The sequence below is a fragment of the Balaenoptera borealis genome (genome assembly GCF_965194805.1).
Source record: "Balaenoptera borealis genome assembly, chromosome: 1".
In the NCBI taxonomy this organism is placed as follows: Eukaryota; Metazoa; Chordata; class Mammalia; order Artiodactyla; family Balaenopteridae; genus Balaenoptera; species Balaenoptera borealis.
Genome location: NC_138860.1, coordinates 182,030,228 through 182,047,114, shown reverse-complemented (window position 1 = coordinate 182,047,114; position 16,887 = coordinate 182,030,228). Strand labels below are relative to the sequence as shown.

General features: G+C 44.3%; 1 protein-coding gene across 5 annotated transcripts in view; it reads left to right on the top strand.

The window, feature by feature from the left end:
• SPEN (spen family transcriptional repressor) overlaps nt 1-16,887 on the top strand; it is a 93,197-nt gene that overhangs the window by 72,995 nt on the left and 3,315 nt on the right. For 3 of the 5 annotated variants that reach the window (XM_082380903.1, XM_082380905.1, XM_082380901.1), the window contains 5 exons: nt 679-804; nt 1,153-1,266; nt 2,387-2,500; nt 3,475-3,575; nt 8,674-16,786. In XM_082380903.1, coding sequence (XP_082237029.1) covers nt 679-804; nt 1,153-1,266; nt 2,387-2,500; nt 3,475-3,575; nt 8,674-16,786 — 8,568 coding nt within the window. The remainder of the gene's footprint in view (nt 1-678; nt 805-1,152; nt 1,267-2,386; nt 2,501-3,474; nt 3,576-8,673; nt 16,787-16,887) is intronic. The other 2 variants (XM_082380902.1, XM_082380904.1) reach the window with 2 other exon arrangements.

Sequence of the window (16,887 nt, the reverse complement as noted above, 5' to 3'; positions counted from 1 at the left end):
CTACAGGTTTTGAGCATTCCAAAGAGTTGGGGGGTATTCCTTTATAGAGTGTTTCTTTAATCCAGGGATGGTGTTCTAATGCATCTTCACGGAGTAGTTCAGGTATTTATATAATCCATTCATTCTGGTTATGAGAAATTATTACCACATTTATCATCACCAGGTTTGATTCAGTTAGATATACTGATAGAATGAGTCTTCTAATTTAGGATTGCGTATTATAAATCACTTTTTGAAAACTTGATTTCTTTATCATTCTTACTCTTCCCAGATACTATATTTTAAATGGCTTACCCCTAATAAGGATTTTAGATACTGCAGAAGGGAATTATTTCTTAGATTTTCATTAAATAGGCTGCCTTTTTTTCTTATCATAAATTTCTCTTAACACAGGTGTTGTGGATTTAAAATTTTGAGTTTGAGTTGCACTGCAGTTGCTCTTCTGCAAAGAGCTTCACGTGAGAAGGATTTCATGGTTTGTGACTACAAATGCTGTGTTGAGTAGTTTTTTAGGCTGTTAATTTACAGTTGCATTAAGATGTATAATTGTAACTAAGAAAATGATTTTGGGGAATATGACTATTTTGAGAAATACGTAGCTCATATGGACTTGGTTTATTCTGATTTATTTTTTTATTGGCATATCACTAAGTGGTATCCATCCATTGGCTTTTTCAGGATATTGATATTAAGAAAGTAAATGGAGTTCCTCAGTATGCGTTCTTGCAATACTGTGATATTGCCAGCGTTTGTAAGGCTATTAAGAAGATGGATGGGGAATACCTTGGAAATAATCGTCTCAAGGTAAAGGAATTTACATAAGTTATTGTGCTGTTAATAGCTGCTGCGTTTTTTTAAGATTTGGAGTTTTTTGTTCATATGTCTGATTATTTAAAATTGTAGTAGTACAGTTAGATAACCATAAAGGTGATAAACTTCTTTGCATCCTTATCCTGTTATACTGTAATCTGAGTTAATCCTTGCTTAGCCAGGCAGGATAATTTTTGTGTCAGTTTCTGTTTGATTTTAACCTGATGGTTCCCACTTGAGGTGTTGGTTTGATAAGATTCCTATAGAAGACAAGTTTTCTCAGAATTTTGTTGTTGAATAATTGGTGACTTAACTAATAGAAATTTTGCCTTTTGTATTCAGCTGGGTTTTGGAAAGAGCATGCCTACAAACTGTGTGTGGTTAGATGGGCTTTCTTCAAACGTATCGGATCAATATTTAACACGACATTTCTGCCGATATGGGCCTGTGGTGAAGGTAGGTGGGAGGTTTGGTTGTGTGGTTTAAAGTTACTTCTGACTCCCTTTTTTTGGTATTCTGTCCTTTCAGTCCCAGTTTCTAGTACTGACTTTTTCTTTTCTTTAGTAACTCATACATTAAAATTCTCTTTTCCAAAATTGGGTTTAGAAGAGCATTTGCATCTATTAGCTTATGATATGAGTATTTTGAGAAACTATCTAGAACCCGCCAAAATGATTAATTTTGGAACTAATCTGCATAATACTGTTAAATAGAATGTTTCTTAGGGATTTCTGTAACTTTATCTCACATTAAAATTAGACAGTCTAATTATATAATTACATTCACACTAATATGTAATTAGACTTGATTTTTTTTAAAACCATGATGACTTTAAAGGGACACAACAACAGAATACTCATCTAACCAATGTTTGTTATGTAACACATTCACAAACATAACAGGAAAAGGGTCTCTGGACCCCATTCCATTATGTGAAGGTAAAGATTTTAACTTCTTGAAAGCAGATTTACACTGTGGTAGGTATGTTGCATAACTTTGACATTTCTTTAAATGTAGCTTTTGTTGTTTGGAGAAGCACATCTTAAAGACTATTAGTATAAATAAAAAATCTAGAAGCTTTAAGACAGTAGTGCTGCTTATGACCAAAATTCATTGCAACTTACTATTTTTTTCTTATTTTTCCTTTGCTATAGTGTAGTTTTTTCTTCTTTTTCTTTTTTTTGCTGAAGTACAGTGGATGTACAATATGAAATTTATGTTGATTCAGTACTCTTTACTTTTTTCCCCCTTTTTCAGGGGTGTTGTGTTTTTGAGCCAAAATGAGTCAGTCAACATAAAATAAAGAAATACAGTAAAATAAAGTAAATACAGAAAAACAAAGTAAAGGCATAATATACCTCAAGCCACAATTTCCATGGTTCTAAATGGTCCCTACGACATTTTGTTGTGTTTTCAGTATAACATGCATCATCGGAAAAGCCTGAAATTTTTTCTAGAATAAAAATATATATATATTTTTTCTTAGCAGTGTCTTTGTGATTTAGGATTTTGTTGGGACTGACACTAAGTCTAGTGGATGAGCCTCTTGTTTTTTTTTGTTGTCTTTTTTTTACAGGTGGTGTTTGACCGCTTAAAAGGCATGGCCCTGGTTCTCTACAATGAAATTGAATATGCACAAGCAGCTGTAAAAGAGACCAAGGGGAGGAAAATCGGTGGGAATAAAATTAAGGTGTGCAGAATAACTTCAAACAGAAGCAAAACAAAATCGTGTTCAGATCCCAACCTCTTAATAATTGGCATTTTGTTGGTTTACCGGACATGCAGTATATATGGCCTCAGTTTCTAAGGGCGATATTACATTTTTTATATTTGGCTAGCTACTTAAGGGCACAGTGTCTTTTAAACCATTAGCCATAGAACCTTCCCTAAAAATCCTCTCATTCAAGGACGTGTGCTTCTCTACGCCCCAGGTACCTGCTGCTCACTTGCGTGCTCTTAGTGCAGGCTGGCCCACAGTCACCTGTGGGTATCTGCACACCCAGGAGCTCCAAGTGTCAGTCCAGCTTCTTGAATGATCCTCTCTTCATCTTCTTTCCTCCTCTCCTAAAGAGTGGGTAACCAGTGAAAGCACGATATTTGTCTGGTGTTTTTGTTTAGAAACTTTTGTTTATGATAGTTTGAAGGAATTTATGCACTTAATAACTATGACAGTTAGATTGAAATCAGTTTTTTTGAAATAAGATATTGATAGATGGTGGGTATCATGCTTTAGTGACTCTGAGGCCTGGCTGTGAGTAAAGTTCAAATGTTCTTCCATATTTTATTTTATGTTCTAACTGTGGTTCCAGCAAATTATGCACAATAGATTACTGGATTTAGTTGGTCTGATTATTTAATTGACAACCTAGAATCATGATAGATATCTTTCAGTTTTCCATATTGCTTTTTCCACTCCTCAGGATTGGGTTCTAGAACTTTAAATTGTAATTCTTTATCAAGATTTGTGTAGAATTTGAGAGAGATTTCAGGTTAACAAAATACAGTTTTAGTTATGAGGACTGTTTCACTTAAATGAGATAAGTTACTTTTTCTTGAAATTTATCCAGAAGGCTATGTTGGGAAGAATTTTTCAAATTTGGTAACACTTTCCATCATTAAAATCTGAAACTTGCATTAAGCACGCAGTATTTTTTTTTTTTTAAGGTGGATTTTGCAAATCGGGAAAGTCAGCTGGCATTTTATCACTGTATGGAAAAATCTGGTCAAGATATCAGAGACTTTTATGAAATGTTAGCAGAAAGAAGGTATGTATTTTAAACCTATCAGTGTAGCTTGAATTTTAAAATTTCTAATACATAAAATTTAGATGGGATTAAATTCTGTTTTTTACCCCTTATTGCTACTCTCATTCCCCCCAAACTTATCCCTTTTATCCCCACATACAGAAAGAAACACATAAAAAACACATAAAGGGACTTCCCTGGTGGTCCAGTGGGTAAGAATCCGCCTTCCAACGCAGGGGACACCGGTTCGATCCCTGGTCTGGGAACTAAGATCCCACATGCCGTGGGACAGCTAAGCCTGCGTGCCGCAACTACTGAGCCTGCATCCTCTGGAGCCCGCGTGCCACAATGAAAGATCCCGCATGCCGCAACTAAGACCTGACGCAGCTGAATAAATAAATATTTTAAAAAAACAAAACAAAAACAAACACACATAAAAACTGATTTTTATGGCTCCAGCTCATGGGAGTTGGGGTATTTTCTCCCTGAGAATACTCATTAAAAGAGTTACTGTTTTCCAGATTATAACTATGTACAAATCATTTTGCCTTACAGTTTTAAATTAAATATAATATGTTGAAATGCATTGCAAACTTTTTTTTTTTAATTTATTTTTGGCTTTGTTGGGTCTTCATTGCTGCGCGGGCTTTCTCTAGTTGCGGCGAGTAGGGGCTACTCTTCGTTGCGGTGCACAGGCGTCTCATTGCGGTGGCTTCTCTTGTTCCAGAGCACGGGCTCTAGGCGCGTGGGCTTCAGTAGTTGTGGCACGTGGGCTCAGTAGTTGTGGCTCATGGGCTCTAGAGCGCAGGCTCAGTAGTTGTGGCACACAGGCTTAGTTGCTCCGCGGCATGTGGGATCTTCCCGGACCAGGGCTCGAACTCGTGTCCCCTGCATTGGCAGGTGGATTCTTAACCACTGCGCCACCAGGGAAGCCCCACGTTGTAAGCTATTAAATGCCCTGTGAATTTAGTAGTGACAACATCCAGGTTGTCACCATGCATGAGCTCATGCAATTAATTTAAAAAAACAAAAACAAACTTTCAAAAGACTGTCAAGAGCTTTGTTTTAAATTCAGATCTCTTAAATTTGTATCAGTACAAATATTTGAATCAGTAAGCCAAAGCTGATATAAATTGGTAAGTTTAGCTGTGTAAAAAGTAAACCTTGGGAATTTCTTGGTGGTCCAGTGGTTAGGACTGGGTGATTTCACTGCCGTGGGCCTGGGTTCAATCCCTGATCAGGGAACTAAGATCCCGCAAGCCATGAGGCGCGACCAAAAAAAAAGAAAAGAAGAGTAAACCTTACTTCTCCTTGTTAATGTTTTCAGTCATGGGACTGTAGTATTTTTTTCTGCAGCTTGTGGGAACATTTCACAATCGTTTAAGGTCTCACAGTCTGAATCAGGCTGTCTCCGTTAGCTTAAAAATTGCCCCAGAACTGATGATTGATTCTTTTTTAGACTAAATATATTAAAACTCCTAACAGTGTCACCAGGTTCTTCAGTAGCTGATCACGTTTGAAAATGGAAACTATCATCCATATGAAGAACCTGTTTGTCCAAACATGCCTCTGATTAAGTCTCCTGGAATGTTACTACTAGTTCTCCACCCCTGTAGATGTGTGTTAGACAAAAGACCGTTTGACAAATGCCTTTAGACACTCAAGTTCAAGTATAAAAGGGCTTTATGACAAGGATGAGGCAAATCCTGATCGTGCTACCAGAAACCTGTTGAATGCATTCCCTTTTTACTGCCTCTTCTTGCCACTTCATTTTTGTTTAAATCATAGAAGGTATATATTTCTTTTTCATTTCCTCATGGAGTATAGTGTAATGGTCATTGAATACTTGAGAGGTTTTTTAATGAAAAATGTCCCCTACAGCCAAATTTCCAAAAGGTTGAACTTCTAAGGTTTCGATGGTTTTTCACTAGTGGATTGGAATCCACATTCTAAATTTCTCTCTCTCTCTCTGTGTGTGTGTTTGTGTGAGACAGAGAGAATGAACATATGTAAGAGAACATATGTATCTGTAGGGAGGGTTCTCCATCTTGGCGGCCCTCATCCCCCACCCCAGCAGTCTGAAGTCATTGTTAATACTTTAAGTGCTTATAGGAATTCTTACCTATAAGTGAGTGAAAAGTGTGTTGATGGTCTAGTGGCACTTAAGACATAAAAATTACATTAAAATTCTCTGTGTGCACATTAAATATTTTTCAAAGAACGGTATCTTGTGAGGGTTGGATAATATTGTGTGGGTGTTAATTTTTGTATATTATCACTTAAATTCACTCACTTTACTGATGATCTGGCTCTGGCTTTGTTCTTTGGTTCTTACCTGCGGTTATTTATCTCTGTTGAATGGAGTTTCTCTCCTACTAAAGTGGGAAGCAGGAGGGTGTGGGACTTCACTGTGACCCAGTTTTGCCCCATTTGGTTTCAGATGTCAGTGCTTCTGGAATGCATTCCTTGCAGTAGAACTTGAGAATCTTTGCCCTTTCCATAGAGTGAAAGGAAGTCATCCCACTGAATAGTTGATGAATAAGTGGGGAAAAAAAAAGCTTTACCCCTAATGACAGTTCAGCTCAGGAATGCAAATGATGACCCATTTACATAGGGCCCTGCAGTTTAAAAGTAATATTTCTTTTATTCCTTTAAATAACAGTGTCAGGGAAATAGGGCCATGGCTCTTGTCATATATTACTTATGGTGGGAACTGAAGATCAGATGACTTTGCTGATAAGGTCACAGGCTAGTAAGTGGTTGGGCTGGGGGTAAACCCAGGGCTCCTACCTGCTAATGCATTGAGCCTTACAGTTTACCAAAGTGATTCTCAAGACATTTATAGGGTCACATTATGCTTTAGATGAATTTCCCACCTACTTACGGTAGTTTGGATATTGTGCAGTCATGGGAACAGAGTTCTCTGAAAACCTGACATTTCAAAGTTCCTCAGGGTCCTGCCAGAGCCTTTTGTATATAGTGCCAGTGTGCAGTTGTATTGTCTCTTGCATAAGTTGAGTTCCTTGGTGGCAGGAATGCTCATTTCTTTTGGTACAGCCCAGAAAAATATGTACAAAATCATCATCTATTAAACTGAACAGTGCAGCACTAATGTTTACACGTATACCTTTTGACTTCTGTAACTTTTTTTTTTTCATATTTTGGATACAGTTTTAGTTTGCTTATTTTAGAAAATATTTGGAAACCATTTTTAAATGTACTTTTAATGCAGGCAGCAAACTAGTGGCCATTCTAGGTGTCTTAACCACTTTATATTAGAAAGTTAGGGAATTCCCTGGCGGTCCAGTGGTTAGGACTCGGCACTTCTATTGCCAGGGGCCCAGGTTCAACCCCTGGTCAGGGAACTAAGATCCCACAAGCAATGCTGTGGCGAAAGGAGAAAAGAAAGCTTGTAGTGTGTTCACCTTTACATATGAAAGTGATGCTTCCTTGGAGTTTGTATTTATGATGGTAATGAGTTAAATTAGCCTAATTTCATTCCTAGTAACATCTATTTGCAAGACGGCTGGCCAGTATTGAGGCAAAGAATCTGATTCCTGTGGAACTGTAGAAGGATCATCTTGAATCCAATTAAGTCAGATATCATAGATATGTCATAAACTATTCTCTTTGAAATGAGAAAGCTCAGTATAAATGCATATAATAATGTGTTATTGATGCTTCCAGTGTTTGAATGGTAAGTCTAGATGCTTCATTTGCTATTGAAAATGGGTTAGAACATTGCCCAATAGCAACTTTGACATATTTTTCTAAGGTTCATTTTTTCAACAAATGAGTACCTGCTGTGAGCCAAGAAGACAAAAGCTCATGCCTTCAGAGTTGTAAGTTCTAGGTTCGTTATGTTTCATTGAGCCGTCATTGACAGTACTATGTAGACTGAGTAAGCCATACCTGCTTGAAAGACAAAAATGGAAAGTGAACAAGAGTAAAGGAATTGGCCTCTCTTACAGGTGAATTTCATTTTATACACCATACATGTTCTTGCATGTAAATTTAATCCTATTTTGAATGCACTGGGACGTGTCACTGTGGGAGAAAATCTGAGGTGAATTCTTTTACAATTAAGGAATTATCTCACACAGTTTGTAATCACCTAATTTGTTAGTTGGCAGGTTGGGGAAAAGTAACATTTACTGAAGGCCAAGTATGTGCCTTGTATTACGTTAGGAAAGTTTTTACAAATGTTATCTTATTTAATCTTCTTAAGAGCTTTGTGAAGAAGAGTTATCATTTTGTAAGTGAGGAGACTGAGCCCAGGGAGACTGGCCCCCAGTGTGTGTGGGGATTTTTTCTGTTTTGTTTTTTTAATATTTATTTGGCTGCGCCGGGTCTTAGGTGCGGCACATGGGATCTAGTTCCCTGACCAGGGATTGAACCCGGGCCCCCTGTATTGTGAGCGTGGACTCTTAGCCACTTGACCACCAGGGAAGTCCCCAGTGTGTTTTTTTAAATTGTGAATTGAGGTAGAGGTGTTACCGATATACAGGTTGCATAGGTGGGAAGATTTTAGTTAAATTGTTATCTGTCTTTTCAAACAGTACATTTGTTTCCCAAGTTGTGGTAAGAATATCTTTCAGCAGGAAAGTAATTATGAAAAACTTAGAAATGTGGGATGTGATACTGTTTAATACTAGTGCTCATCATAAGTCACAACAACTGATACCAAAAGAATAAAAAGGGGCTGAAGCACTGCTGTCCAAGTCCAATAGAAATGTAATGCAAGCTGTATATGTGGTTTTACATTTTCTAGTAAAACTAAAGGTAAAATTAATTTTATTTAACCCAATATGTCTGAAATACTGTTTCAACATATACTCAATCTGAATAAATTATTGAAGTGTTTTTTTTGTTTTTTTTTTGAAACTAAGTCTACCAAATCCAGTCTATATTTTACACTCACACCTCAACTGAGACTAGCCAAATTTCACGTTCTCAGTAGCCACATGTGGCTTGTGGTTATGGTATTGGACAGTGCAGTTCTAATGATTAAAAAATGGAAAAGATTTTTGGAAGCAGGACTTTGTAATCTCATATGTATGATTAATGTGTAAGTGACGAGGAAACAGAAAACTAATACATTCTTTTTTGTCTCTGGCAGAGAAGAACGAAGGGGATCGTATGACTATAGCCAAGATCGTACATATTATGAGACTGTTCGTACTCCAGGCACATACGCTGAGGATTCCAGACGGGACTATCCAGCTCGAGGGAGAGAATTTTATTCAGAATGGGAAACTTACCAAGGAGACTACTATGAATCACGATATTACGATGATCCCCGGGAATATAGGGATTACAGAAATGATCCTTATGAACAAGATATTCGGGAATACAGTTACAGGCAAAGGGAACGAGAAAGAGAACGTGAAAGGTTTGAGTCTGAGCGGGACAGAGACCACGAGAGGAGGCCGATTGAACGCAGTCAGAGTCCAGTTCACTTGCGACGCCCGCAGAGTCCCGGAGCGTCACCCTCACAGTCCGAGAGGCTGCCCAGTGACTCCGAGAGGAGGATTTACAGCCGGTCCTCAGACCGGAGTGGAAGCTGTAGCTCACTTTCCCCTCCAAGATACGATAAACTTGACAAACCTCGTTTGGAACGCTATACAAAAAATGAAAAGACAGATAAAGAACGAACTTTTGATCCTGAGAGAGTGGAAAGAGAGAGACGTTTAATAAGGAAGGAAAAGGTGGAGAAGGACAAAACTGACAAGCAGAAACGGAAAGGAAAAGTTCATTCCCCTAGTTCTCAGTCTTCAGAAACAGACCAAGAAAATGAGAGAGAACAAAGCCCTGAAAAATCAAGGAGTTCTAATAAACTGAGCAGAGAGAAAGCTGACAAAGAAGGAGTAGCAAAAAACCGCTTGGAACTCATGCCTTGCGTGGTTTTGACTCGAGTGAAAGAAAAAGAGGGGAAGGTTATTGACCACACTCCTTTGGAAAAGCTGAAAGCCAAGCTTGATAATGACACTGTCAAGTCTTCTGCCTTAGATCAGAAACTTCAGGTCTCTCAGACAGAGCCTGCAAAATCTGAGTTGTCTAAACTAGAATCTGTTAGAATGAAAGCGCCAAAGGAAAGGGGGCTTTCAAGCCACGTAGAAGTGGTAGATAAGGAAGGCAGGCCTAAACCCAGGAAGCACCTAAAACCAGAGCAAACTGTTGATGGGGTAAGTGCTGTGGATCTGGAGAAGCTGGAAGCGAGGAAAAGGCGTTTTGCAGATTCCAGTTTGAAAGCAGAAAGGCAAAAATCAGATGTTAAGAAAAGTAGCCCAGAGATGGAAGATGCTCGGGTGCTTTTAAAGAAACAGCCTGACATATCATCTAGAGATGTCATTCTACTGAGGGAAGGAGAGTCTGAAAAAAAGACGGTGAGGAAAGAAATTCTTAAAAGAGAATCTAAAAAAATCAAACTAGACAGACTTAATGCTGTTCCCAGCCCCAAAGACTGTCAGGAGCTTGCCAGTATTTCTGTTGGGCCTGTATCAAGGCCCAACTCAGATCTGCAAGCAAGGCTGAGAGAACCAGTAGGTGAATCTGTGGAAAATCAAGAAATCCAGTCAAAAAAACCCACTCCTTCAAAACCACCACTCAAACAGGTGGAGCTATTAGATGATCAAGGACCAGAGAGAGAAGATAATAGGAAAAACTATTGCAGTCTTCGTGATGAACCACTTGAATGTAAATCAGGCCAAGATAAACCACATTCAGTAAATACTGAAGAAAAAATTGGCATTGATATTGATCACACGCAGAGTTACCGAAAACAAATGGAGCAGAGTCGTAGAAAACAGCAGATGGAGATGGAAATAGCCAAGTCCGAAAAGTTTGGCAGTCCTAAAAAAGATGTGGATGAATATGAAAGACGTAGTCTTGTTCACGAGGTCGGCAAACCCCCTCAGGATGTCACTGATGACTCTCCTCCCAGCAAAAAGAAAAGGATGGACCATGTTGATTTTGACATCTGCACCAAGAGAGAACGGAACTACAGAAGTTCACGCCAAATCAGTGAAGATTCTGAAAGGACTGGTGGCTCCCCCAGTATCCGACATGGTTCCTTCCATGAGGAAGATGACCCTGTTGGTTCCCCTAGGGTAATGTCAATAAAAGGGTCTCCTAAAGTAGATGAAAAAGGTCTCCCCTATTCTAATATAACAGTCAGAGAAGAGTCCTTAAAATTTAATCCTTATGATTCTAGCAGGAGAGAACAGATGGCAGACATGGCCAAAATAAAGCTATCTGTCTTGAATCCTGAAGATGAACTAAGTCGGTGGGACTCTCAAATGAAACAAGATGCCAGCAGATTTGATGTGAGTTTCCCAAACAGCATAATTAAGAGAGACAGCCTTCGAAAGAGGTCTGTACGTGACTTGGAACCTGGTGAGGTGCCTTCTGATTCTGATGAAGATGGTGAACACAAATCTCACTCACCCAGAGCCTCTGCATTATTTGAAAGTTCTCGGTTGTCTTTTTTATTGAGGGACAGAGAAGACAAACTACGTGAGAGAGATGAAAGACTCTCCAGTTCTTTAGAAAGGAACAAATTTTATTCTTTTGCATTGGATAAGACAATCACACCAGACACTAAGGCTTTGCTTGAAAGAGCTAAATCCCTGTCTTCATCTCGAGAAGAAAATTGGTCTTTTCTTGATTGGGACTCCCGATTTGCTAATTTTCGAAACAACAAAGATAAAGAAAAGGTTGACTCTGCTCCAAGACCTATTCCATCCTGGTACATGAAAAAGAAGAAAATTCGGACTGATTCAGAAGGAAAAATGGATGATAAGAAAGATGACCATAAAGAAGAAGAACAGGAAAGGCAAGAATTATTTGCTTCTCGTTTTTTACACAGCTCAATCTTTGAACAAGATTCCAAGCGATTGCAGCATCTAGAGAGAAAAGATGAAGAATCTGACTTCGTTTCTGGCAGGTTATATGGGAGGCAGACATCTGATGGAGTGAATAGCACAACTGATTTGATTCAAGAGCCAGTAGTTCTTTTCCATAGCAGATTTATGGAACTCACACGAATGCAACAGAAAGAAAAAGAAAAAGACCAAAAACCCAAAGAGGTCGAGAAACAGGAGGATACAGAGGATCACCCCAAGACCCCAGAATCTGCTTCTGAAAATAAAGAGTCAGAACTGAAAACTCCACCTTCGATTGGGCCTCCTTGTGTCACAGTTGTAGCTCCAGAGTCTGCAGCATCATCACTGGAGAAGACAGCTGGTGAAAAAACAGGAGAGGTGCCTTTGGTGACAGAAGAGAAGACCACTGAGCCAGCCTCTGTCTCAGAAGAAGCAAAACCTGTATCTGATCTGACTCCCATCGCTGTGGAACAACCTGAACAAGTAGACTTGCCCCCAGGAGTGGACACCAGGAAAGACGTTGCTGAGACTCCTTTAGTTGTTGAAGAAAGTTCATCAGTCGATCAGCTGCCTTATTTGGATGCCAAGCCTCCAACTCCTGGGGCCTCATTTTCCCAGGTAGAGATCAGTGTAGATCCAGAGCCTGCCAGTACCCAGACACTTTCAAAACCGACTCAGAAGCCTGAGGAAGCCGATGAGCCAGAAGTGGAGAAGCCAGACTCAGCTGCTAATGTGGAACCTAATGCAAGTCAAAAAGCTGACGATGTTCACGAGGTCCCGCCTCCAGCTACTGAAGGTGTAGAGGTTGATCCTCCAGTTGCTGCAAAAGATAAAAAGCCGAACAAAAGTAAACGTTCCAAGACCCCCATTCAGGCAGCTGCAGCAAGTATCGTGGAGAAGCCTGTCACAAGGAAGAGTGAGAGGATAGACCGGGAAAAGCTCAAGCGGTCCAGTTCTCCTCGGGGAGAAGCACAGAAGCTTTTAGAATTGAAGATGGAGGCAGAGAAGATTACAAGGGCTGCCTCTAAAAACTCATCCGCGGACCCTGAACACCCTGAGCCAAGCTTGCCCCTCAGCCGAACCAGGCGCCGGAATGTAAGGAGTGTCTACGCAACCATGGGTGACCATGAGAGCCGCTCTCCAGTCAAGGAGCCCGTTGAGCAACCACGAGTGACCAGGAAGAGACTGGAGCGGGAGCTTCAGGAGGCCGCAGTGGTTCCTACAACCCCTAGGAGGGGGAGGCCTCCAAAAACACGCCGTCGAGCTGACGAAGATGATGAGACCGAGGCAAAAGAGCCAGTGGAGACAGTCAGGCCAGCTGAGGGATGGAGATCCCCACGATCCCAAAAAGTAGCTGCTGGTGTCCAGCAAGGGAAAAAGGGGAAAAATGAACCAAAAGTTGATGCTGAACGTCCTGAGGCCACCACTGAGGTGAGTCCCCAATTAAACGTGAAAGAAAACAGCACAAAATCCAAGGCTGATAAAGAAGAAGCAGGAAGTGAACAAAAACGTGATAGAAAAGAAATTAGCACAGACAGAAATCCACCCGAAACCCCCCCAGTTGAAGTGGTGGAGAAAAAAACAGCCCCTGAGAAAAACTCCAAGTCCAAGAGAGGAAGATCTCGAAACTCTAGGTCAGCGGTGGACAAATCTGCAAATCTGAGAAATGTGGAAGCCGCTGTAAGTCCCAGCGTGGCTGCAGGCCCTGCGGCACTGCCAGCGGAGGAGGCGGCTGCGGTCGTGGCAGTTTCCCCTGAGAAGAGCGAGAGTCCCCAAGAGGAGGGTAGTTTATCGTTGCGTTTGAACAGTGAGCCAGCTGATCTGGACAAGGAACCAGAGAAGGAAGATGGGTCTGCCTCTAAGCCGTCCCCAGAAGCAAATCAGTTAGCCAAGCAGATGGAGCTGGAGCAGGCCGTGGAGAACATCGAGAAGCTCGCGGAAACCTCCACCCCCACGGCTTTCAAGGCGGCAGCTGCAGATGCCCCAGAGGGCCTCTCCACAGAGGACCGGGACAAGCCCGCACACCAAGCCAGCGAAACAGAGCTGGCTGCGGCCATCGGTTCCATCATCAATGACATTTCTGGGGAGCCAGAAAACTTCCCAGCACCTCCACCTTACCCTGCAGAGTCTCAGACAGATCTGCAGTCTCCTGAGGAAGGAATGGAGCCGGAGACCGATGAGGCTGTGTCTGGCATCTTGGAGACTGAGGCTGCTACAGAATCTTCTAGGCCACCAGGCAGTGCACCTGACCCCTCAGCAGGCCCAGCAGATACCAAGGAAGCCAGAGAGAACAGCAGCGAAACCTCCCACCCAGTGCCGGAAGTCAAAGGATCAAAAGAAGCAGAAGTTACTCTTGCTCGGAAAGACAAAGGGCGCCAGAAGTCCACTCGATCACGCCGCAAACGGAATACAAACAAGAAAACTGGGGGCGCTACAGAGACCCATGTCTCTGAACCTGACCAAGTTCAAAGCAAGAGCCCTGCTACGAGCGAGGGGGCCACGGTACAGCCCCCAGAAACTCCACAGGAAGAAAAGCAGAGTGACAAGCCCCAGTCCACTCCCCCTGAGTCATGTGCTTCTGACCCAAGCAAGACTACATCCCAGGGAAATTTGTCCCAAGAAAGCAGTGTTGAAGAAAAGACTCCAACCAAAGCATCTGCGCTCCCAGACCTTCCCCCGGCCTCGCAGCCAGCCCCCGCGGATGACGAGCCTCGAGCCAGATTCAAGGTGCATTCCATCATTGAAAGTGACCCGGTGACCCCGCCCAGTGACTCAAGCATGCCCACCCCCCCAATTCCTTCTGTAACGATAGCAAAGCTCCCACCCCCTGTCGCTGCTGGGGGGATCCCACACCAGAGTCCCCCGACGAAGGTGACAGAGTGGATCACGAGGCAGGAGGAGCCACGGGCGCAATCCACTCCATCTCCGGCCCTTCCCCCAGACACGAAGGCCTCTGACATAGACACCAGCTCCAGTACGCTGAGGAAGATCCTCATGGACCCTAAATACGTATCTGCCACGGGTGTCACTTCCACAAGTGTCACAACTGCCATTGCAGAGCCTGTCAGTGCTGCCCCTTGCCTGCATGAGGCACTGCCCCCTCCAGTGGAATCTAAAAAGCCTCTTTTAGAAGAAAAAGCAGCAGCTCCAGTAACTAACACCTCCGACACACAGGCCTCAGAGGTTCCAGTGGCCACTGACAAAGAAAAGGTGACTCCAGTCATTGCTCCAAAAATTACTTCTGTTATTAGCCGGATGCCTGTCAGCATTGACTTGGAGAATTCGCAAAAGATAACTCTGGCAAAACCAGCTCCCCAGACCCTGACTGGCCTGGTGAGCGCCCTGACCGGCCTGGTGAATGTCTCCTTGGTTCCAGTGAATGCGCTGGCCGGCCCAGTGAATGCCCTGAAAGGCCCTGTGAAGGGCTCAGTGGCCACGCTGAAAGGCTTGGTGAACACTCCCGCTGGCCCCGTGAACGTCCTAAAGGGGCCAGTGAATGTTCTGACGGGGCCCGTGAATGTTCTTACGGCTCCAGTGAATGCCGCCACAGGCACAGTGAACACTGCCACGGGTGCGGTGACAGTTTCCGCGGGTGCGGTGACTGCTGCATCTGGGGTTGTGACTGCCACGACAACAGGTGCAGTGACTGTGGCAGGTGCGGTGATTGCACCATCCGCAAAGTGCCGACAGAGATCTGGCACTAATGACAACAGTCGGTTCCACCCAGGGTCCATGTCTGTGATTGACGACCGTCCGGCAGACACGGGCTCTGGCGCTGGGCTGCGTGTGAACACTTCAGAAGGGGTTGTGCTGCTGAGCTATTCGGGGCAGAAGACTGAAGGCCCACAGCGGATCAGTGCCAAGATTAGCCAGATCCCCCCAGCAAGTGCGATGGACATTGAGTTTCAACAGTCGGTGTCCAAGTCCCAGGTCAAACCCGATTCTGTCACGCCATCTCAGCCTCTGCCCAAAGGCCCTCAAGCTCCTTCAGGCTATGCAAACGTGGCCACCCATTCTACTCTGGTACTAACTGCCCAGACATATAACGCATCTCCTGTGATTTCATCGGTTAAGGCCGACCGTCCGTCTTTGGAGAAGCCTGAGCCCATTCACCTCTCTGTGTCCACACCCGTCACCCAGGGTGGCACAGTAAAGGTCCTCACCCAGGGCATAAACACACCCCCGGTGCTGGTTCACAACCAGCTGGTCCTCACCCCAAGCATAGTCACCACTAACAAAAAGCTTGCTGACCCCGTCACCCTCAAAATAGAGACCAAGGTCCTTCAGCCAGCAAACCTGGGGTCCACTCTTACACCCCACCACCCTCCTGCTCTGCCCAGCAAACTGCCTGCAGAAGTGAACCACGTCACCTCGGGGCCCAGCACCCCGACAGATCGGACTGTCTCCCATTTGGCAGCCACCAAGCCCGATGTGCATTCCCCTCGACCTAGCGGGCCGGCTCCGTCCCCGTTCCCGAGGGCATGCCACCCCAGCAGCACCACGTCCGCCGCGCTCTCCACTAATGCCACGGTCATGCTGGCTGCGGGCATCCCTGTGCCGCAGTTCATCTCTAGCATCCACCCAGAGCAGTCCGTCATCATGCCACCCCACAGCATCACCCAGACCGTGTCGCTCAGCCACCTGTCACAGGGCGAGGTGAGGATGAACACGCCCACGTTGCCCAGCATCACCTACAGCATCCGGCCAGAGACACTTCACTCTCCTCGGGCCCCCCTGCAGCCCCAGCAAATAGAGGTCCGGGCCCCGCAGCGTGCGGGCACCCCGCAGCCAGCCGCAGCTGGTGTGCCCGCCCTGGCCTCCCAGCACCCTCCAGAGGAAGAAGTGCATTATCACCTCCCCGTTGCTCGAGCCGCAGCCCCTGTGCAGTCGGAGGTGCTGGTCATGCAGTCTGAGTACCGACTACACCCGTACACCGTGCCCCGGGATGTGAGGATCATGGTGCATCCTCACGTGACGGCCGTCAGCGAGCAGCCCCGGGCAGCGGACGGGGTGGTGAAAGTGCCACCGGCCAGCAAGGCCCCTCAGCAGCCAGGGAAAGAAGCCACCAAGATGGCAGATGCCAAAGCCGCCCCCGCCCCCACCCCCGCCCCCCACGGTGAGGCCCGCATCCTCACAGTCACCCCCAGCAACCAGCTGCAGGGGCTGCCTCTGACCCCGCCTGTGGTGGTGACCCACGGGGTGCAGATCGTGCACTCCAGCGGGGAGCTCTTTCAGGAGTACAGGTACGGGGACATCCGCACCTACCACGGCCCAGCTCAGCTCGCACACACGCAGTTTCCTGCTGCTGCCTCCATTGGCCTGCCTTCCCGGACCAAGGCTCCTGCTCAGGTGAGAGCACCAGAAATCTGCCTTCTGGTCCGAATAGTGGTGGAGGTGCCAGTAAGGTCCCTAAAATATGTTGTCCTTTTTGTGGATGTAAAGAGGCGCTT